Raw genomic sequence first — 24,478 nt, 5'->3', positions numbered from 1 at the left:
TTGAGGTGTATTAGAAATTTGCAAAGTCCCACATTTATTTTATAAAATGGATTTAAGTATGTTGGACACCAAGGTCTACAGTGTTATTCTAAATGTAACATTATAGTTCTAGAGCAAATTATTATAATTTAATAGATTTTTGTATGAAATATTAAGCCTGGAAAGTTTTAATTGAATGACTTTAACTATATTGTGCCTCTGATTTTAAATGAACAAGTTTTATGAATAGCCTATAATATCTACTTATTCCTAAAATGCTTTTGACATAATGGAATGATTTTAATTCTAATTACCACATGTTTTAGGCTAAGATGACTCAACTGCCTGAGGCAGAAAAAGAAAAGATTGCTGAGCAAGTTGCTGATTTCAAGAAAGTAAAGAGTAAGCTGGATGCTGAGATTGAGATATGGGATGATACAAGCAACGACATCATTGTTCTGGCCAAGAACATGTGTATGATCATGATGGAGATGACAGACTTCACCAGGTAATTATGCAGAAAATGATGTGTAATATTCATAATGGCTAAAAATATTAGTCTTATTAGTGAAACCTCAAGATTCTCTGAGTGTCAAGTGCCAAAAATCAGGTGGTAGGGCAAAAGCAAATATAGTATTAGAAAGTTGTAGGTGTACAATTCTAGAGGTTTTGATCAATAAGTAAACATGGCAAGTTTATCATAAACTTCAGTGGAATTGGTTTAGACACCACTTATACTCTCTCACCTTCCCCTTCCCCAGGCATCTGCTCTGTGTATCATACTGGCATGTGACTTCTACAAAGAATTTGGTAAACCAAGTGTTTCGCTGGTATTGGAGCTATCTGCATGGTTGAGTTTCATAGCTATATAATTTTAGTTATAGTGATTTATAGCATAATCAGGATAATGGTATCTTTTGCTTCTGAGATGAGAACTAGATATGTTTGAAATTACAATCACTTAATGATAGCCATGAAAAAAGTGTACATTGTGGGCATATTCCAGAAGTAATAAAAATGTTTGTTATTGTCTTAAAATGTCATTTTATAGAGTTAGTCAAAAAGCAATAAAATATACAGTGGCTGCCCTACTAGTAACTAATGTACACAAACTATAACAACTAAAATAATTCAGTCGTGGAGTAGTTATAAAAGCCACAGAACAGAAGGATGCACTGAAGCAGACCTAGTACACTTAGAAAACCTTTCATCTGTATTACCATGTAGTATTCATTTATATGGTACCATGTACCATTGGTACATTCATTTATACCCCAAAATAACTTTCAGGTGGAGTAATGAAATAACTGTTTATTTTAAAATCATAATTAATGGAGAAAATGTACATAAATCTTTCAGTGATATTAAAATTGAGAAAGAGTTTATGAAAATTACATACAAAATAACTTACAAAGAAAGGATTGTTAAATTGAACTTCAAAAAATGTACATCAATAGAATGTCCTAAGCAATATTGAAATGTAAATGGATAACTGGATAAACAAAAATATGATCCCATTTATATATAAAGAATACTGTAGTGGAAGAATGGACAGAGAATATGGTTATATTATTAACCAGTTTCTCCTCATAAAAATTATGGCAGACAAATATTTGAAAAATATTAAAAATAAAATAGTTAAAATATTTATTTTAAATCTATCAAATTTGCCAAAACTTTTAACATAGGCTTGGTACAGAGCATGGCGGTGAAAATCTAAATGGTGTAAGTCTTATGGTAATTTGGGAATATGCATAAACTAAAAATCTTTATAAACTTTTCCTATGTGCATCATCTGTATCCATATCTGTACTATACTTCAGCGAACCTATCCAAAGGAAAAAATATAAAGTGATAAACTTTTTTTTTTTTTTTTTTGAGATGGAGTCTCGCTTTGTCACCCAGGCTGGAGTGCAGTGGCACGATCTCGGCTCACTGCAACCTCTGCCTTTGGGGTTCAAACGATTCTTCTGCCTCAGCCTCCCGAGTAGCTGGGACTACAGGCGCACACCACCACACCCAGCTAATTTTGGTATTCTTAGTAGAGACGGAGTTTCACCATATTGGTGTGGCTGGTCTCAAACTCCTGACCTCGTGATCCACCCGCCTTGGCCTCCCAAAGTGCTGGGATTACAGGCGTGAGCCACCGCGCCTGGCCAAACTTTTTTGAATAAAGGAAACCCTTGGCCTCTGAAAGTTTACTGAAAAATCAACTCACAGAAGGCAGATTAATAGGTGAAAAAACATAGAAATTTATTTATCATGTGTATATGGTAGACTTCAGAATGAAGACCCAAAGACACAGGATAAATTGTTTATTTTTATGCTTAAGTTCAACAAAGTATGGACAATCATGTAGAAATACTATGGGACAAATAAGATATGATCTTATGTTAATAGACCGAGTGGGGTACGCAGCAAGGCCTGTCTGTCTAGATTTTTCTTGGCTTCTCTGAACATGTATTTCTACCTTCTGGATATGGGGCAAGACCCTCGCTGGAATAGGGGTCTTATGACCTACAGTCAAACAAGGTAGGTAGGAGAATTATTGTATGACTAGTGTTATACAGAGTGATGGAGATCGTTTTAGAATAATATTTTTATGTTTCATCACTAGCTCTGGGGAAAAGGGGTTCTGGCTTCTGTGACCCGCCTTGGAGAAGAAAGATTCTAGTATTTATGACTAGCCTCAGGGGAAAATGGAACTGAGCAACAGGAGAACCGAAAAAAAATCAGAGAAAAACTTTTGCTTCTGAAGCTGCTTCTAAGTCCTTCATTTTGGTGTATGTTTTTTTTTTTTTTTTTTCTGAGCCCCAACAGGATAACTATAGAATTATTTAAAATAATAGAAAAATTGGGATGATTAAACAAATGGTTGCCTGCCACAAGAAAAGAGTCTATAGAAAATAAAGTCAAGTTTTTTAAAGAGTATGAAAGTAGCCGGGCGCAGTGGCTCACGCCTGTAATCCTAGCACTTTGGGAGGCCGAGGCGGGCGGATCATGAGGTCAGGAGCTCGAGACCATCTGGCTAACACGGTGAAACCCCGTTTCCACTAAAAGTACAAAAAATGAGCCGGAGTGGTGGCGGGCTCCTGTAGTCCCAGCTACTCGGGAGGCTGAGGCAGGAGAATGGCGTGAACCCAGGAGGCAGAGCTTGCAGTGAGCCGAGATTGTGCCACTGCACTCCAGCCTGGGCTACAGAGCAAGACTCCATCTCAAAAAAAAAAAGAGTATGAAAGTAGTCTAAATTTTATAATCTATTATATATATGGATGCATAGATATTCTCCTATGCATATTTTTGTCTTTGTTTTGTTTTATACCAAACTTCCTCTTTACAATAGAATTCAGTTCTACTTTGTATTCTTTTGATAGAAATCCACTTTCCAAAGATTATGTGCAGTGAAGATTTCATTGGGAAGTGAGAAAATTAAATTTATTGTGTATTATAAATGGAATTTCATAAAAATACCTCTTTAAATGTCTATTTCTATTTTTCCCACTTAACTCTTGACATTTTTCCAACTCTAGTCCATAGCTTCTAAATGTCTTCTTATTCCTCTTCATATAGAAAGTAATTCAGTTTTGGCCCATGGTTCAAGTTCTGCAGGCAAAGATTCTGAGAAATCTGTTTGTATGTCTCTGCCTCTCTCTTTCTCTCTGTCTCTGTTTCTGCCTCTTTCTCCACACATATAATCACAAGCATATATAAGACAAACTTATATAACATAGACATGTATATGCCTGTATAGGAAACAAAACTAAACTTTCATGGGTTTAAATAATGATTATGTTTTAGTAGCTGGATTTTGGATAATTTAATTACAATTTTTAACCTTCTATAATTTGTTGCTGATTTAAAGTATCAATACATTTATATGAAAAACAACATATGGAAAGAAACCTGAACTATAATAGCTATATTATAATATCAACTTGGTGGCCAGGTGCGGTGGCTCACACCTGTAATCCCAGCACTTTGGGAGGCCGAGGTGGGCAGGTCACCTGAGGTCAGGAGTTCGAGACCATCCTGACCAACATAGAGAAACCCTGTCTTTACTAAAAATACAAAATTAGCTGTGTGTGATGGCATGCACCTGTAATCCCAACTACTCAGGAAGCTGAGGCAGGAGAATCACTTGAACCCAGGAGGCGGAGATTGCAGTGAGCCGAGATTGCACCATTGCATACCAGCCTGGGCAACAAGAGCGAAACTCTGTCTCAAAAAAATAAAAATAAAATAATAATAATAATAACTTGGTAAGTGGCACTGAGAAGGCTCTTAACTCTTCTCACCATAAAATAGTATAAATAATTCAAGTGGGTGTATTTATAGACAGGATTTAGAGCTAGAAGGGAAAACAATGAAGGGTAAAGCCATGAGGACCAGAAGTTTTGAAGAAGTGGGCAGAGAAAATAGAATCTGATAAAGAAAGAGCATTCAAGTGTTAATAAGAAAAGTAACTGTATAGAAAGGAGGATGCTAGGCAGAGAATTTCAGTGAGTAATCCATGGTCTTACTTGAAGATAATGATTAAAAAGATACTAGTTTGGCAATTAGTAGATTTAATCAATTTGTTGTTGACTTTTGCTTTACGAAATGGTGAATGAAAAAAAAACCTTATTTAAAAAGATAGGCAAGAGAATAGCAGATCAAAAAACAATGAGACTCAAGGTAGTAACTTAAAAGAGACTAATGATCATGACAAGATTTTTGAGACTTCTGGATATTTGAATATATTTTAGGCTGAAGGGAAAGAGGAAATGGGGAGGGGCAGAATGAAATTGTAAAAGGGGAATAAAAAGCTGTAGCCAAAAATGAGATAAATGGTTAGTGAGAAGGGAAAATAAACAACCAAAAAAGAAACATTTAAACCAACATAAGTTTACATGGCTGTTCCTTCTGGTCAGAGCTTGAATGAATGAGCTGAGAATCAGATTAACCTTTTTTGGCCACTCAGGGTAAAGACTTCCCCCAACTGGTCTGTATATCAGTTTCATTATCACTCTATATTACTTTCCTTTTAGCAGTTATCACTTTTTGGTTTAAAGAATTCATTTGTTCACATATTTCCTGCCTCTATTTCCATAACAGAGTATAAGTTGTATGAAAGTATGAAATTTGTCTTTTTTTACACCCAGAATTTATAACAGCATGTGTATATATGCTTAGTATATATTTAATATGTAGTAGCTGAATTAATTAGATTTTTTAAATACTACTTTAATTCAGAAGGAACCAGGAATAAACAAACAAACAAAAAATTTGAACAAAAAACAGGGAAGTAAGCATAAGCTTACTTTGTGAAAGTCTTGAAAGTCACTCTCTTTGCTTGCTTGTTAGCCCATATATAGATCCTAAATGTTGAGACTAAGATTTTAATTTTAATGCCGTTATACCATTTAGAAGAGACACATAGTCCGGAGAGCTGGGACTAAGACTCTTGGAAAAGCTTATAGCCCTGCCTTTAAAAGGGGAACCAGAGATATTTCATGAACCAGCTTGATGGAGCATCAACAGTGAATGCTTTTCCCTGGGGGGGTCTTATTTAAATAAAGGCCATCTTTAAGAAATAGAGATCCCAAGTGTGTGACCTATTAAACTGATGAATTTCAAATTGCATAATCAGAAATGCCACCATGAAAGAGAAATTAAAATGCAAAAAAGAATGATCACCAAGGAAATTAGAAAAGGTGTTGATACATTCAGAGAAGCCTTGGTAAAATGACATCAATAATATGGTTAGGCTTTGTGTCCCCACCCAGATCTTATCTTGAATTATCATCCTTATAATTCCTACATGTCAAGGGAGAGACCAGGTGAAGGCAATTGAATCATGGGGTCAGTTTCCCACATGCTGTTCACGTGATAGTGAGTGAGTTATCAGGAGATCTGATGGTTTCATAAGCGGCTCTTCCCCCTTCACTTGGCACTTTTCTTTCCTGCGCCTTGTAAAGAAGGTACCTTGCTTCTCCTTTGCCTACTGACATGATTGTAAGTTTCCTGAGGCCTCCCCAGCCATGCGGAACTGTGAGTCAATTAAATCTCTTCCCCTTATAAATTACCCAGTCTCGGGCAATTCTTTAGAGTAGTGTGAAAATAGACTAATACAATCAATGACAACAAAGAAAGACTATTTGAAGTGACCACACTACATAGAAGTGTAAGGGTTGAAGATCAGAGTTAAATGGCCTACTATTCTTATATTCGGGAAGAAGTTTAAAGTATTAACATACTTTGCTACATAGAAAATTATAGGCATTATATGCTTTTTAAATTTCCAAGAGAGCTTTACAATAATGAAAATAGAATTAAATAGAATAAATGTTCCATATCAGTAGACAAAATTAATGTAGAGAAGATAAGTTAGAAAATGAGAAAATTAAAATTTAGGGTAAATGTAAAAAAGCAATAACATTATAAATCATACCAATAATACCAGTATTTCTAATATCTAGATTTAGTAAGCTTACTAGTTTTTTAAAAATAAAATGATTTAAAAATCTGTCATTTAACGTAGTGGCATACAGGAATCTTTTGATCTGGGAACTATGGGAAAGAGGAAGAAATCTCTCTCTAAAAGAGTAAAGGAATGTGTAAAAAAAATGAAAGAAATTTTAGAAGTAAATACCTAACAGCTTGTATTTGTGGGGTGATGCCATCTGTGGAATATGAGAAGCCTTCAGAAGACAAACATGGAGTGACAGCTTTGATAGAGAAGCAGATCTTGATATATAAAAGGTAATCGACTAGGAATATATACATATATAATATATATATATAGAGAGAGAGAGAGAGATTTATACATATATATCCAACTGAATATATAAATCTATATATAGATCTATCTATCTATCTATATACACATGTATCCAGTCATTGGCTGGAAAGGAGCAGAACTGAAACTACTAGGAAGGATATATTGAAATGACTGGGTCCACACTGGGAAAGAAAGGAACTGATATTGGGGAGTAGAGCCAAAGTGGAAAAATAACAGCATGTCACTTGACAGATGGTGAGGTTACAGACCTTGCAGTATTTTTTCCTGCTCTGTACATGTCTCCCTCCTAAAGGAATTAATATCTTACTATTGGCATACTCTGAATCAAGTTGTAAAAGGATTCTGACAAATCAGTGGCTTTGAGGGTATCTTAATCTGTAGCTGGAGTGTTAGAAGGGGATTCATAACTCCAGAGTGACAAATCATTTGAAAATAGACACATTTCATGTTTTACAAAAGTTAAATAGCCCAACATTCTCTCAGTCTATAGGCATCACTAGCAAAGGCATCTACAGAACAGGAATATTGTGTGTTCGAACTGCAATAAACGAAGGGTAGTAAAATTGAATTTAGGCTCTGATAATCTCTTGTGCTTGAACTGAATCCAGAGTCAGCTAAATTTCAGTTCATATAAACTGTGATAAATCTCCAATTGTTTTAAAATGAATGAAATCTGTTCTTTACTTCTTTTTTATTCCCAATTCTGTTTCAAGAGTTTCTTCTCAGACACTGTAATGTTTTTCTGAGGGTTAAACTTAGCAGTTTTATATATAGGCTATTCCTTGGTTCCACCTTTGTCACATTTCTTTCATTGCAGTTTTTTTTGCTTGTTTGTAGTGGGACCTGTGAGAATGAGGGTCATAGCTGGCAGTGCAGTATTTATCAGCTAGTAGTCCTCCATTTGGTAGTAGTAGTAGTAGTACACTTTAAGTCCTCCATATAGATTTTAAATAGCTCTATAGTTTAAAAATAATAAAAGAGAAAATAGCACGTTCTTTATATCTTCTGAAGTGCCACAAAATGCTCTGTTTTCTCATTTTATTCAAATATTATTTTATTAATAAAAGCCATAATGATAGCTAAACTTTGATGAGTGCTTACTGTGTACTATATCTTGAGAAAAACATGTTTTCTTGTTTATCCTCTAGACAGTTTGATTGATTATTACACCCTCCATTTTACTAATAAAGAAATAGAGGTCAGATAAATTGCTCAAGGACACACAAGTGAAGTTGATTTTGAATGGAGGTTGGTCCAACTTCAGAATTTGGGCACCTACTCATTGTACAACAAGTCTTTACCCTGTGCTAAACACAGGATAAGACCCAGTCAGTTCTTTCCTCAAGGAAGAAACAAATTGACACTTCAGAGATAGCAATAATTGTGTTATGTGTTGTTAAACTGTTAAATGTTCAAACTGTTAGGATTTCGGAAGAAAGAGATTTTGTATGAACAAGTGAAATTTGTATTCAATTTAGAATGAGGTGTGGGGTTGAATCATGGAAGGTGATGATGTATGTGAGAAAGTTCATGAGAATGGAGGCCAGCAGGTAGGAATGAGTCACATCCATTTAGGGGCTCTAAGAAAAAAAATATGAAAAAAGAGGAAATTAAGATGGGCATGAAGAAAGTGATAGGTTATAAAAGGCCTTAGAAAATTGAAAGTTTTTCTTTTTATGAAGTAGGAGATACGTAACAACTGAAGGATTATGATCATGGTAGGGGCATAATGGAAATGATAAGTGAGAAGAGGGACAAGCATTTATGGGTAGCAGAGACCACCTATGCGGATCTGGCCACAGCTGGAGACTCATAATTAGATGGGCTTTGGAGAAAGTCTGGTATAGACTAACTCAAACATAATAAACTCATAGAAAGTACTGTATCAGCAGTGTGAAAAAATTACTTACATAAAACTTGATGTAGCCATTTCTGAGCACTGGCACATGAATTTTGACCTGTAGACCACTTGGCACTTCTTCCAGCCTAAAATGAAGACGTGGAGCAAGTTCTACTCTAGTCATTTGTGCACAGTTACAAATACAGCAAGGCATCTCTGTACCCCTTGTGATAGCCTTATTCAAGGGCAAAGAAGTCAGGCTTTATGATTTGAAAACATGATTTCTCCTTGGTGAAGGGCCATTCCTGTAGTAACATAAACTGTGTTACATTGTTAACATTGAGACAGTGGCATCTTCTAACAACCCAGCATTCCTTTTATACATCTTCTGGTATTTTCTAGAATCAGAGTAAAGGACTTAAAACTTTCTAGAGGAAAGCAAGCATTTCTTCTTGTACTAATCACTTTCCCAGAAAAACATCTTTCAAATTTCTTCCTAGAAGGTAAGGATCTAGGAGCAGAGTGGTAGAGGATGGGGTGACTGGGACTCTTGACACTTAGCATTGAGTATTCACACACTCATTTAATCACCCTGTTGTTCATAAAATGTACCCCACCCCTAAAATAAGTCTAAAGACCTACAGTGCAAAGACTATTATTTTATCCTCTTCAGAGAATAATCTCTGGAATTATGCTGGGCTGAGGTGGGGGTAGATAGTCAGTGGTGTGAAATAGGAGATGGGATCAAACTGCCTTTTTCAGTCCCTCCCTTCATCCCCAAGTCTAATCATACCTAAGTCTTTCTGCATAAAATCAGCTTGATTCTTAATTTTCCCTATTGCTGGTTTGAACTCTGACTTTCTCCGATTGGCTATGTCATTTAGTACTTGTCATCTGCTTTTGAGTTTGTTAATATTTCTTGCCGTTATTTTATCTTCCATTCCATTCTCCCCATGCTAGTGTGTTTAAGTCTTTAGAAATAAACAAAAATAACTCATATATAGTTTTAGTGAGACTTTGAAAGGAGCAAAATTAGATACACGTGTCAATTTGCCATCTTAACCTGGAGGCGCATTAGTTTTTATTAAGGTTGTGAAAGTTTTCTCTTTATGATAGTTAGTTAGATATTAGATTAGATATTTTTTTTTCATAAATTATGGCCCCCTTTTTTTGCTCTTCCTCTTAGGCAAATTCTGTCCAAGCGGTATCTTGACTGTGAACTTAAACAGTTCCCACATTTTGTGACTTTCATAACACTTGAGACCATTTCATTCCTTCCCTGATGTGAGCAGAAGACAGGCTCTAGGGATAACTTCCAGATATTTAATTATATCTTCTATGATCACCTAGGAGGCATTTTCTTAAAAGTTTCAGGAAAATTATGGGGTAAAAGGCAAAACATAACTCTTCCTTGAATAAATAATACAAACCAGTATATTATCTTTGCAAAAATAATGACTGTTAAGAGTGTACCACCTTTAGTGTGAATATTATTAAAGTTATAACATTGAAAATACCTAAAAGAAAGTAAAGCTGCTCTAAGCACCAACATGCTTAAAACTATTTATTCAAAGATATGCCAAGGTGACATCCCTATCCTCATGAAATTGTATATTTCAAGATACAATGTGATGTGTTTTTACTTGAAAAATATGTACTAATTGTACTAAATTTATACAGAATTTTCTAGAATTTCCATTGGCTCATTACTGAGAAATCTGCTGAATATTAGGCACTGTCCTCGTCCTTGGTATTAAGGACATACAGTGAACACAGTGGAGAATTTAGAGCCAGAGCAACATAAGATAGCATGGAAGAAGAACTGACGAGAACAAGGAGGTGGGCAGCAAAGCAGACAGGGAAAGAAAAAGATACAAAGGAAAGATAACAGGTAGGAGCAGACGAGCTGGTGCAGAAATTCATCTCTGAAAGGAATGCAGAATGTTGCTAGGAGCTGAGATATAAATAGGGAAAGTAAAGATTTTCTAGGTTTTTATACCTGAGTCTACTTATACTCAGGCATCTGAGACTCTGGCAGGTGTTGAATGAAGTCTATTAGTTTGTTGAACAGACAATAAAAGAATGGAAAGGACCTTCATTATCCAGCTGTCTTCATTTTAATTTTATTCAGTGACACAATTCTGTATTTATGAGAATGATGTTCTGAAGAGAACTTTGGACAGAAATGACTGCAGAAAACGGGTTGATTTGTCTGCCAAATGAGATGCCAATTTTCCTTACCAAAATGGGGCTAATTCCTTCCTGATACTCCCTCTCTGAAAATTTGAAGATCAATATTTACCAGTAAGAAAAAATAAATTATGTTATGATAATTTATACAGCTGAAAAACCTCTTTGTTAATAGACATCATTTGTCTGCTAATGGGCCAACCTTCTTGGGACAAATGTGGTCAATCACAACGTTATTCAAGTGCCCCTGAAATATCACAACTTGAAAAAGGTCAATTATAATGCAAGTCTAACCATATGTATAATAAACATGGGAAGAAGACAACTTTCTAAGAGGTTTTGATTAGTTACCCAAGAGAAAGCATGTACGCTGCATTTTCTAAAAAGGCTGGCCTGACCTCATCCTGTTACTTAATATCACAGCCAGTAATCCTTCTGGTGCTATGTTTCTATAATATCCCTAAACATGGTCTCAGAATTTTGATGAGCCAGCTAACTAAGCCAACTTGTCTGCAAGTGAGCCAGGTGTTTTGTTACTCTGTCCATTTTAAGCATGGCCTGTTGCACTCAAGAATTAACCAAAAACATGGAGGAATATGTGGATCAAATAGGGTTTGTTTGGAAGCACTGAGCTCTCAGCTTTCCTCATGTCCAGGAGAGCCTAAGATCTGACTGGACAATGGAGGAGATGTTTTAAAATCTGTCAAATAGAAGGGAAACCAAAACAACACTCATAAATAGCCATGTAGAAGTAATGTTGCATTCATCATCAGAAAGAATCCTTGGGATGGACAGCTGCAGAGGGATGGTGGATGAAGAATTAGGTTGGGAGGTGGGATTGAACTTATTTTGTACCCTGTGCATACTTCCCACTGGAAACAAGCTTGCATTTACAAAGCATTTCTGCCCCCGCTGTCTTTTCTAAGATACAACCCTGAGAGATGGAATAGAAAATGAAGTGAGGGAGGGAGGGAAACTCACCTGGCCTCACTTCTGTTAGGGTTTCAGAATTAAATCTTTCTGAAAGCATAGTTGGAGTATGTAAAATCTATGTGTTCTATGCCTCATATCCTTTTGTTTATAAAATAAGAAATCTCTTTGCACATGACTCATTTTGCTTTCTGAGGTGAAACATTTATATTCTAATATAATGTGTTAATGACAATAGCAATTTAAATGTTGTAGCACACACAGCAAAGGGAATTAGAAATATTGGTAAGTTTTATGTTTTCCCCATTTAGAAACAGTCTATGTCTTATGATTTAAACTGTAAAGGCAGAGAAGTCCATTTTTTACATTACTTGATAAGACTACTGAATTCTCTTTCTCATATGTATGGTAAATATATACAAATATCTAGCAAATAATTGAAATATAAAATATGGGATAAGAGGATTATTTACAATTTTGAAAAACATGCCTGGCTTTTCAACTTATACTTTTAAGAAAACATTCATTGTATGTTTGAAATAATTATATCTAGAAGGAAGAATTATTTTTTGCTGTGCTCCAGAATGATGACTTACTTTTTTTCCTATTGGATAGTGTGTTAGAGTAATTATAAGCAATAATCATTGCCTTTCCCATAAATATTCTCCCTGTAAATAATCCGTTTATTTTACTTTATGCAGTCTTGAATCACTAGAAACTATTTAGTAATGCTGATGAGAAATGCTTTAATATAAAGGAGAATGATTTTATCTGTCAGTTACTTTTACATGATAAAAATGTACAGGATGATTGCTAATCATGATAAGTAATGAGCAAAAATTCAGCTTAAATAACATCTTAGTAATTATTTATTAAAATTAACTGGGAAGGCATAAATGCTTTTACCTGAAATCTCAATTTCAATTTCTAAACTCCATAGTAAATTTATCAGAGAATTTAGTGAAATGGCTGTTTTAGTTCCTAAGTGGCAGACCGGTTCTGTGTTGTGTGAATCTTCAGAGATTTTAAGTTTTATAGTTAAATTATATTAGTACAAAAATGTGTGAATAAACCAAATGAGAGCATACAGGGATTGCTCATCCAGACTTTATTATTCAGACCTTACAAAGGAGTCAGCTACCATCACTTGCTTTGGGCAGAGTCTCAAAAACAGGCAGGGAAAAGGAAAGCTTTAAAAAGGAGATTTCCAGTATTTTCTGATGGGATACTGTTGAGGTAGAGAAGTTTCCGGTAGACTAAATAGAAGCAGGACATTTTATGAGAAGGGTTTGAGGGGGTATATGTGACTTTCTCTGATTCTTACTGAATTGAAAGCTGTGGCAAATATAGGTAAGTTGGCTATCATTGACCAAATTATGTCCATTCTGGGTCAATTGCTACATAAGCTGTGGTTTAATTTCCAGGACTGGTTGCTGCAGAGGTTATGGTCAAAGCTCTGTTGTCATATAAATTCTGGCCATTGTTCACTTATATATTTAATCTCTCTGACAACAAAGTGGAAAACCTAGAAGAAATGGAGAAGTTCCTAACCATATACAAGTACCAAAATTGAACACTGAAGAAATCCAAAACCTGAATAGACTAATAACAAGTATTGAGATATTAACAGAAGTCTCCCATAGAAGAAATGGCTAAAAGCTAATGGCTTCACTGTTGGGTTCTACCAAACAATTTAAAAAGAAATAATATGAATCCTACTGAAATTATTTTAAAAATGTGAGGAGGAGGGAATACTTCCTAACTCATTCTATAAGGCTAATATTATCCTAATACCAAAACCAGATGAAAAGACAGCAAAAGAGGAAAATGACAAGCCAATATCTCTGATGAACATGATAAAAAAATACTCAACAAAATGCTAGCAAACAGAATTCAACAACACATTAAAAAGTACATTCATCATCATTAAGAGGGATTCATTCCAGAAATGCAACAATGGTTCAACATATGCAAATCAATAAGTGTGATACATCATACCAACAGAATGAAGGACACAAACCATACAATTATTTCAAAAGATTCTAAAAAAAAAAATCTGATAACATTCAACATCCCTTCATGGTAAAAACCCTCAACAAGTATGTATTTGTCCTCAAAATGAAAAGTACCTCAATAAGATAAACGCTATATATAACAAACCCACAGCTAGCCTCACACTGAATGGGGGAAACCTGAAAGCCTCCCCTTTAACAGCTGAAATAAGACAAAGATTCCCAGTTTCACCACTTTTATTGAACATAATACTAGAAGTCCTAGCCAGAGCAATTAGACAAGAGAAAGAAATAAAAGTCATCCAAATTGAAAAGAAATGAGTCAAATTATCCTTGCTTTCAGATGATATGATTTTACATCTTTTTTTTTTTGAGTTGGAGTCTCACTCTGTCACCCAGGCTGGAATGCAGTGGCGTGACCTTGGCTCACTACAACCTCTGCCTCCTGGGTTCAAGCGATTCTCCTGCTTCAACCTCCTGAGTAGCTGGGATTACAGGTGCACACCACCACACCCAGCTAATTTTTGTGTTTTTAGTAGAGATGGGGTTTCACCATGTTAGTCAGGCTGGTCTCAAACTCCTGACCTCGTGATCTGCCTGCCTTGGCCTCCCAAAGTGCTGGGATTACAGGCATAAGCCATCACGCCCAGCCAATTTTATATCTTAAAAAAACTAAAGACTATCCCAAAACTTACTGGGTCTGATAAATTCAGTAAAGTTTCAGGATACAAAATTAATGTATAAAAACCAGTAGCATTTCTATATAACAACAGCAAGCAGTCTGAAAAAAAGAAACCAAGAAAGTAATCCCATTACAATAGCTACAAATAAAATAAAATACCCAGGAATTAACCAAAGAAGTGAAATATCTGTACAATAAAACTATAAAACATTCAGGAAAGAAATTGAAGAGGGACACAAATATGGCCATATATTTCATGTTCATGGATGAGAAGAATCAATATTGTTAAAATGTTCATACCACCCAAAGCAATCTACAAATTCCATGCAATCTGTGTCAAAATACCAATGACATTCTTCACAGAAACAGAAAAAGTAATCCTAAAATTTATATGGAACCACAAAAGACCCATAATAGCCAAAGCAATCCTGAGAAAAAGACTGAAGCTGGAGACATCACATTCCCTGATTTAAATTTATATTACAATGCTGTAGTACCCCAAACAGCATGATAGTGGCATAAAAACAGACACGTAGACCAATGGAAAAGAATAGAGAACCCAGAAATAAACCCACTCATTTATAGTCAACGCATTTTGGATAAAAGTGCCAAGAAAATACATTGGGAAAAGGAGAGTATCTTCAATAAATGGTGCTGGGAAAGCTGGATATCCATCTGCAGAAGAATGAAACTAGGCCTCTATCTCTCGCTATATACAATAACCTAAATGAATTAAAGACTTAAAGCTAAGACTGCAAACTATGAAATTACTAGAAGAAAACACTGGGGAAAAACTTCAGGACATTGGTCTGAGCAAAGATTTCTTGAGTAAGACCTCAAAAGCACAGGCAACCAAAGCAAATAAATGGACAAAGGGGATCACATCAAAGCAAAAAGCTTCTTCTGCACAGCAAAGGAAATCATCAACAAACTGAAAAGCCAACCCACAAGATGGAAAAAAATATTTGCCAATGACCCATCTGACAAGAGATTAATAGCCAGAATTTATAAGCAGCTTGAACAACTCAATAGGAAAAGAACAATCCAATCAAAAAATGTACAAAAGATCTGCACAGACATTTCTCAAAAGGAAACATACAAATGGCAAACTGGTATATGAAAAGATGCTCCATATCACTAATTATCAGGGAAATGCAAATGAAAACTACCTTGAGATCACCTCACCCCAGTCAAAATGGCTTTTATCGAAAGACAAGCAGTAAAAAATGCTGATGAGGATGTGGAAAAAGGGAAACTCTTGTACACTATTGGTGTGAATACAAATTAGTGCAGCCACTGTGGAGAACAGTATAGAGGTTACTCAAAATCTAAAATTAGAACTTCCATGTGATCCAGCAATCCCACTGCTGGATATACATCCAAAAGGAAGGAAATCAGCATATTAAGGAGATATTTACACTCCCACTTTTATTGCAGCATTATTCACAATAGCCAAGAAATGGAATAAAATTATGTATCCATCAAAGGATAAATGGATAAGGAAATTGTGGTACATATACACAATGGAATATTATTCAACAATAAAAAGAATGAAATCCTGTCATTTGCAACAACATGGACAGAAATGTAAGACATTATGTTAAATAAGCCAGGCACAGAAAGACAAATATCACATGTTCTCACTAATAGGTGGCAACAACGATAATAATAATAATAATAATAATAATAAACCAAGAAAATTAAGAGAAAAATGAGATATGGTTAATGGGTACAAACATATAGTTGGGTAAAAGGAATAAGATCTGGCGTTTGGTAGCACGATAGGGAAACTATAGTTAACAATAATTTATTGTACATTTCAAAATAACTAAGGGAGTAGAATTAAAATGTTCCTAACACAAAAAAGATAAACATTAGATACCACAGTCACCCTTATTTAATCATTATATGTTATATGCTTGTATCAAAATATCACATGTACCCCATAATGTGTACAATTATTATGTATTCATAATAATTAAAAATTAAGGGAGTTGGAGATGGTTAATGGGTACAAAAATAGAAAGAATGAATAACACCTACTATTTGATAGCACAATAGGGTGACTATAGTCAATAATAACTTAATTGTACATTTTAAAATGAAGAGTATAATTGGATTGTTTGTAACTCAAAGGATGGATACCCCATTCTCCGTGATGTGTTTATTTCACATCGTGTGCCTATATGAAAACATGTCATGTATGCCATAAATATACACATCTACTATGTACCCACAAAATTTAAACATAAACAATACAAAGTTTAAAAAATAAAATTAAAAATGTTAAAATGTGTGAAAAACATCCTAAGAAAAGAAATTTAACTGATTATCATTTCTCTGAGATGGTGATTGGTAGGTAGTTATAAAAACAATATTGAATTAATCTGATATTTAAAAACAATTGAAAATAAAAGTTATTTTATAGAAAAAGGTGATCTCTGATAATGTGTATTCTAAACCAATAGTCCAATGAGTTTAGAAGTACCTGGTTTAAAAAAACACAGTAAGATAGTTCAGTGGATGCACCTTTGTGAATATAACTATTTTTGTCAGCCTTATTCTCGCTGTCTGTTTCAAGAACTCTTAGTTAGAGTAGTTTGGATTTATTTGGTCTTCTACAGTACTTTGATGAATATATTCTACACATAGAATTTTTTTCATAAATGAAATTTTAAATTTCAACTTCTGTCTCCAAAAAAAATTTTAATACCTTATCCTCAACCTCGTCATGTCTCATTTTACATTTTGTCATTCTCTCCAAACTTATTTAGCTACTTAATTCTTTATTTATTTTCTTATTCAGAAAGAATGCTTTGCCCATATTTTAACTACTCTCTCATGAAAATTTTGATCTCTCTGTCTCTCTTATCCATATGACACAAAATCTCAACCCTGCCTCAATCCTACCACTGACTTTTTCTGTCCTTTGTTTGGTCTTCAGATTGTGGAACTCACCCATTTTTCCCTAGTGCTCAGGTATTTGTACTAGGAAATGTTATAGAGGGAGGGATCCTCAGAGAAACAGAGGCGGTAAATTTTTGCTACTCTGAAATGTAATTGCTGAAGACACTTTTAATTTAAACAACATACATATACAAACACACATGCACATACTGAGAGAGAGCTTGACCCTCTCTAGTAAACCTTTCTTTTACTTTCTCTAAGTCTTTGATCTCTGAATGCTCTACCCTGAGTACAGATATTTTCCTCTGCCTTCCCCATCCTTCATTTCAAGTAAGTACTCACCTCTTTGATATTTATATTTTGTGACCACGTTTCCTAATTATGGATAAGAATTTATCTCAGTGCCCATACCTTGGCTGTTACAGGCTCATTAGCCAGGTCCTTTCTGCATGATTTCACTGGTCAATTGGGTGTAACTATACAAATGTTAGTTATCATTCCCATTGTAATTATCATGGCACTTAAAATGTAAGAATGCCTTCTGTTTGCTCATATAACGGCAAAATGGCCCTTTAGTATACTTTCTCCATGGGAGCTTACTGTGCTTTCAAATCATGGTATTTACTTATCTAGACTTTCCCATCAATATAGCATTCATATCACGTGCCAATTTATGGAATTTTTACTGGCTTCAAATTTTTTTCTATCTATAATAACAAAAAAAAGAAAGACTCACAATTTCATTATTGTGGGGCCAAAACATTAAGAATTTTGAATTAGGTATTTTGGGCTGTTAAATGTTTTAGAAGAGATAACTTCTGAGTGAGTTTCCCTTAGGAAAACACCCTGAAACCTATCAATCTAATTATTATCTGCAAGAGAATATTTCTTATATCCCACAAGGGAGACCTAAGATGTTAGGAAAGGGTTCTATCATGTTTCTGAACTGATAGAATTGATAGTCTGCAAGAAAAATAGGAATAAAAGTGGAAACAAGTGATTTGTAGGAATAAGAACACTAAATATAATATTTTATCCTTTGAACATTAAAAGTATTTTTGTTTATTACAATTTATCCTCACATGTAGGGAATTCCTTCAAAACTATCTTCAGATAGCTTAATGTAACTATTTGGAAATCACTAAATGTTTTTGAAGTTTGCTAACATATTGTGAACTAGAAAAATAAGCTGAATTATTTCATACAAGATATTTCATGAAAGCCTTGGCTTTTCAGTTTAAGCAGATACTAAAATTACCTGGGGAATTATTTTGCAAGTAAATAGGTTGAAGGAAAAACTAAAAGCAGTGGAATGAAGTCCAGGAAAATGAATAAAGAAGTCAAAGTTTCATTCACTTATTTGTTCATTCATGTGCTCATTCATTCATGCATGCATTTAAAAATATTTCATGATCACGTATTATACACAGGATTATGGTCTTCATGTAAAAAACAAAATCTGAATTTGGACTCAATTTCTGTCCTCGAGGACTTACAGAAATTAGAGGAATAATAAATGTAATAAATAAGAATCCAGGTTGAGTGCAGTGGCTCAGGCCTCTATTCTCAGCACTTTGGGAGGCTAAGACGGGAGGATGCTTGAGGTCAAGGGCTCAAGACCAGTCTGGGCAACAAAGAGAGACCCCACACCCTCACTTTTCCCTCCCACCACAAAAATAAAAAGGAAATATTAGCTGGGCATGGTAGCCCACACCTGTAGTCCTAGCTACTCAGGAGGCTTAGGCGAGAGGATCACTTGAGCCCAGAAGTTCCAGGCTGCAGTGAGCTCTAATTCCACCACTGTACTCCCACTTGGGCAAAAGAACAAGACCCCATCTCTTAAAAAAAAAAAAAGAAAGTAAGAAATAGGAACCCAGAAAAGAAGTGAGCAGCTATGCCTTTTGGATCAATGAAGAATTCATAAAGGAAGAACTATTTGAGCTCAATCTGATAGGATGAGTAGCTTCCCAGGTGGGAAAGTGGAAGCAGCATTCCCAGAGAAGGAATATGGAATGTAGGGCACAGTTAGAAGAAAAGAAGCAGGAGATAACATGGTATGAATTGGGAACACATCATGAAAGGATTGGAATCAAAACTTAATATTATAAAAATCTAAGGAGCCAGACATAGTAGCCCTAGCCTGTCGTCCCAGCTAGTGAAGAGGCTGAGGCAGGATGATCACTTGATCAAGCCCAGGAGCTTGAGGCTAAAGTGAGCTATGACCTACCACTGCACTCCAGCCTGGGCAGCAGAGCAAGACTCTCTCTCTTGCTAAATTTAAAAAAAAAAAAAAAAGGGCCTGAGGATGTCAAGTATTTTTAAATGACTCTAATGTGTTGTGCATGGATAATCGAGAAAAATATTGGTGCTATTTTTTTTTTACTGAAGTGTGAATTAAAGGAAAAAGATAACTCTGAGGATAATAGAGAGTTCAAAATCAGATATTTTGGATTTCAGAAAAAAATGTGCATGTGAAAATATCTGACTTCCTGTTGGAAAGAGCAGCTAGGATTCAGGAGAATATTAATTATACATCCAAATTTGGGAATTATTCTCAGAGACATAATTATTAAAACTTTGAGAGCCAAATAGCTTCTCGGGGTAGGCAGTGTGAAAAGAGAAGAAAATGAATCTGCAGGTTAGATATTAGTCTTTATTTTGAAATATAATATATTATAATACCAAATACTAATTTGGCCATTCATAAATTGTTAAACATTTCTCTCTTTTTTTGTGGTTCCTATACACTTCTTTGGCTCTTAAAAATCTTTTATTTTAAATGTGGGTGTAAAAGTGAAGGTTTGTTACATAGGCAAATACATTTTACAGGGGTTTGTTGTACATATTATTTCATCACCCAGGTATTAAGCCCAGTACCCAATAGTTATCTTTTCTGCTCCTCTCCCTCCTCCCACCCTGCCCCCTCAAGTAGACGCTAATGTATTTTGTTTTCTTCTTTGTGCTCAAAAGTTCTTACCATTTAACTCCCACTTATAAGTAAGAATATGTGGTATTTGGTTTTCTGTTTCTGCATCAGTTTGCTAAGGATAATAGCCTCCAGCTCCATCCATGTTCCCATAAACGACATGCTCTCATTCTTTTTTATTGCTTCATAGTACGACATGTTATGTATATACCACATTTTCTTTATCCAGTCTGTCACTGGTGGGCATTTAGGTTGATTCCATGCCATGTCTTTGCGACTGTAAATAGTGCTGCAATGAACATTTGCGTGCATGTGTCTTTATGATAGAATGATTTCTATTCCTCTGGGTATTTACTCAGTAATAGGATTGCTGGGCTGAATGGTAGTTTTGCTTTTAGCTCTTGGAGGAATTGCCATACTGCTTTCCACAATGGTTGAACTAATTTACACTCCCACTAACTGTGTATAAGTGTTCCCTTTTTTCTGTAACCTTGCAAGCATCTGTTATTTTTTGACTTTTTAATAATAGCTATTCTGACTGGTATGAGATTGTATCTCATTGTGGTTTCAATGTGCATTTCTCTAATGATCAGTGATGTAGTACTTGTTTTCATATGCTTATTGCCCAGATGTGTGTCTTCTTTTGAGAAGTGTCTGTTCATATCCTTTGCCCACTTTTTAATGAGGTTGTTTTTCTCTTGTAAATTTGTTTAAGTTCCTTATAGATGCTGGATATTAGACCTTTGTCAGATGTATAGTTTGCAAAAGTTTTCTCCCATTCTTTAGGTTGTTTGTTTACCCTGTTAAGAGTTTCTTTTGCTGTGTAGAATATCTTAATTTTAATTAGTTCCCACTTGTCAATTTTTGCTTTTGTTGCAATTGCTTTTGGTGTCTTCATCATGAAATCTTTGCCTGTTTGTATGTCCAGAATGGTATTGCCTAGGTTTTCTTCCAGGGTTTTTATACTTTTTGGGTTTTACATTTAAGTCTTTAATCCATCTTGAGTTGATTTTTGTTTTTTGTTTTTTGGTTTTTTTGAGATGGAGTCTCGCTCTGCCACCCAGACTGGAGTGCAGTGGCGCGATCTCGGCTCACTGCAAGCTCTGCCTCCCAGGTTCATGCCATTCTCCTGCCTCAGCCTCCCGAGTAGCTGGGACTACAGGCACCCGCCAGCATGCCTGGCTAACTTTTTGTATTTTTAGTGGAGATGGGGTTTCACCATGTTAGCCAGGATGGTCTCAATCTCCTGACCTCGTGATCCGCCTGTCTCGGCCTCCCAAAGTGCTGGGATTAAAGGCGTGAGCCACCGTGCCGGGCCTTGAGTTAATTTTTGTATGTGGTGTAAGGAAGAGATCCAGCTTCAATCTTCTGAACATGGCTAGCCAGTTATCACAGCACCATTCATTGAATAGGGAGTCATTCCCCCATTGCTTATTTTTGTCAGCTTAGTCAAAGATCAGACGGTTGTAGATGTGCAGCTTTATTTCTCGGCTCTCTATTCTGGTCCATTGGTCTATTTGTCGGTTTCTGTACCAGTACCATGCAGTATTGATTAATGTAGCCTTGTAGTATAGTTTGAAGTCAGGTAACATCATGCCTCCAGCTTTGCTGTTTCTGCTTAGGGATTGCCTTGGCTATTCAGACTCTTTTTGGTTCCATATGAATTTTAAAATAGTTTTTTTCTAGTTCTGTGAAGAATGACCTTGGTAGTTTAATAGGGACAGCATTGAATGTGTAAATTGCCTTGGATGGTATAACCATTTTAATAATATTGATTCTTTCTGTCTGTAAGCATGGGATGTTTTTCCATTTGTTGCGTCTTCTCTGATTTCTTTAAGCAGCATTTTGTAATTCTCCTTGTAGAGATCTTTCACCTCCTTGGTTAGCTGTATTCCTAGGTATTTTATTCTTTTTGTGGCAATTGTGAATGAGATTGCCTTACTGATTTGGGTCTTGGTTTGGCTATTGTTGGTGTATAGGAATGCTAGCGATTTTTGTACATTGATTTTATATCCTGCAACTTTGCTGAAGTTATCAGCTGGAGGAGATTTTTGGTTAACACTTTGGGGTTTTCTAGATATAGAATCATGTAGTCTACAAATAGAAATAGTTTGACTTCCTCTCTTGCTATTTGGGTGCCCTTTATTTGTCTCTCTTGCCAGATAGCTCTGGGTAGGACTTTCAATACTATTTTGAATAGAAGAGATGAGAGAGGGCATCCTTGTCTTGTGTTGGTTTTCAAGGGGAATGCTTCCAGCTTTTGCCCATTTAGTATAATGTTGGCTATGGATTTGTCATAGATGGCTCTTATTATTTTGAGGTATATTCCTTCAATATCTGGTTTATGGAGAGTTTTTAACATGAAAGGGTGTTGAATTTTATCAAAAGCCTTTTCTGCATCTATTGAGATATTCATGTGGTTTTTGTTTTTAGTTCCGTTTATGTGATGAATCACATTTATTGATTGTGTGTGTTGAACCAACCTTGCAACCCAGGGATGAAGCCTACTTAATCATAGTGGATTATTCTTTTGACATGCTGCTGAATTGAGTTTGCAAGTATTTTGTTGAGAATTTTTTCATCAATGTTCATCAAGGACATTGGCCTGAAGTTTTCTTTTGTGTGTGGGTCTCTGCCAGGATTTGGTGTTAAGATGATGCTGGCCTTATAGAAGGAGTAGGGGAGGAGTCCCTCCTCCTCCATTTTTTGGAATAGTTTCAGTAGGAATGGTACCAGCTCTTCTTTGTACATCTAGTAGAATTCAGCTGTGATTTCATTGGGTCCTGGGCTTTTTTTGGTTGGTAGGCTATTTAATACTGAGTTAATTTTGGAGCTCCTTTTTGATCTGTTCAGGTAATCAATTTCTTTCTGGCTCAGTCTTGGGAGGGTGTATTTGTCCAAGAATTTACCCATCTTTTCTAGATTTTCTAGTTTGTGTGCCTAGAGGTGTTCGTAGTAGTTTCTGATGGTTCTTTTTATTTCTGTGGGGCCAGTAATAATATTACTTTATCACTTATAGTTGTGTTTATTTGGATATTCTCTATTTTCATCCTAATTAGTCCAGGTATAATAGCCTATCTATCTTATTATTATTTTCAAAAAACCAATTCCTGTATTCATTGATCTTTTGAATTTTTTTGCGTGTCTTGATTTCCTTCATTTAACCTCTGATATTAGTTATTTATTGTCTTCTGCTAGCTTTGGGGTTTATTTGTTTTTGCTTCTCTAATTTTTTCAGTTGTGAGATTAGGTTATTAATTTAAGATTTTTCTAAATTTTGATGTGGCCATTTAGTGCTATGAATTTCCCTCTTAACACTGCCTTAGCTGTGTCTCAGAGATTCTGGTATATTGTATGTATGGGGGTCTAACCTCCCACTTTACTGGACCTGCAGCTACTTTTGCTGGAAAGCCCAAGTATCTAAGGCTCCAGGGTCTCCACGCATGACTGAGCAGCTGCTCTTCCAAGACTCCAAGTGGCTCTGTCTGTCAGACTGAAGGCCCTGGTACAATGAGTTCACAAGGAGATCTCCTGACCTGAAGGTTACGAAGATCTGTGCAGAAGCATGGTTTCCTGGGGCAGCTCATTCACTCACCACTTCTCTGGGTGGGGGAGGTTCCCCTTGCTCTGTGTTGTTCCCAGGTGGGCAGTTGTCCTGTCTTGCCCTTCTTTGTTCTCTGTGGGTCAAGTTGTTTCCTTGATTAGTCATAATCATCCAGTGAGTAACTGGATGTTTCAGTTGAAGGCATTGTATTACTCACCCCTTTCATTCTTCTCCGTGAGAGCCATGCACACCAGCTGCACCTAGTCGGCCATCATGGCCACTACCTCTTTAAACCTTTCTTGTACATTACACATTCCTCTTAGATAAACTTAATAAAAGATAAAACATCATCATTATAGGCCTGGCAATGAGAATATTGTATAGGTGTTCCATGAAATCCCTTATCTATGAAGAATACAGTTGTAGTTTCCTCAGTTTTATTTGTTTGTTTGGTTGGTTTTGTTTCCAGATTAGAGCTTAGTAGCCTAGAAGAAAAAAAGGAATACCCATATTTTCAGTAGTTCTTCAATATAACTGAAAAGGAAATTTAGCTTTGAATTTCTACCACAATATTCCTATCTGCTCTAGGGTAGAAATACATAGTAGCAACAGGGTTAAATCAATGAACACTTTCTTTTTTTATTCCACTTCTAAGCAGGAGTTAGAGCACCTTCTATTATTAAAAAG

The 24,478-nt window shown here is 35.6% G+C and overlaps 1 protein-coding gene across 5 annotated transcripts in view; it reads left to right on the top strand.

The window, feature by feature from the left end:
• CTNNA3 (catenin alpha 3) overlaps positions 1-24,478 on the top strand; it is a 1,903,490-nt gene that overhangs the window by 1,743,845 nt on the left and 135,167 nt on the right. For all 5 annotated transcript variants that reach the window (XM_055274451.2, XM_063637177.1, XM_063637176.1 and 2 more), the window contains one exon: positions 306-487. In XM_055274451.2, the coding sequence (XP_055130426.1) occupies positions 306-487 (182 nt within the window). The remainder of the gene's footprint in view (positions 1-305; positions 488-24,478) is intronic.

This window comes from Symphalangus syndactylus, chromosome 4 (genome assembly GCF_028878055.3).
Source record: "Symphalangus syndactylus isolate Jambi chromosome 4, NHGRI_mSymSyn1-v2.1_pri, whole genome shotgun sequence".
NCBI lineage: Eukaryota > Metazoa > Chordata > Mammalia > Primates > Hylobatidae > Symphalangus > Symphalangus syndactylus.
This window is presented reverse-complemented; position numbering and strand designations above follow the sequence as displayed.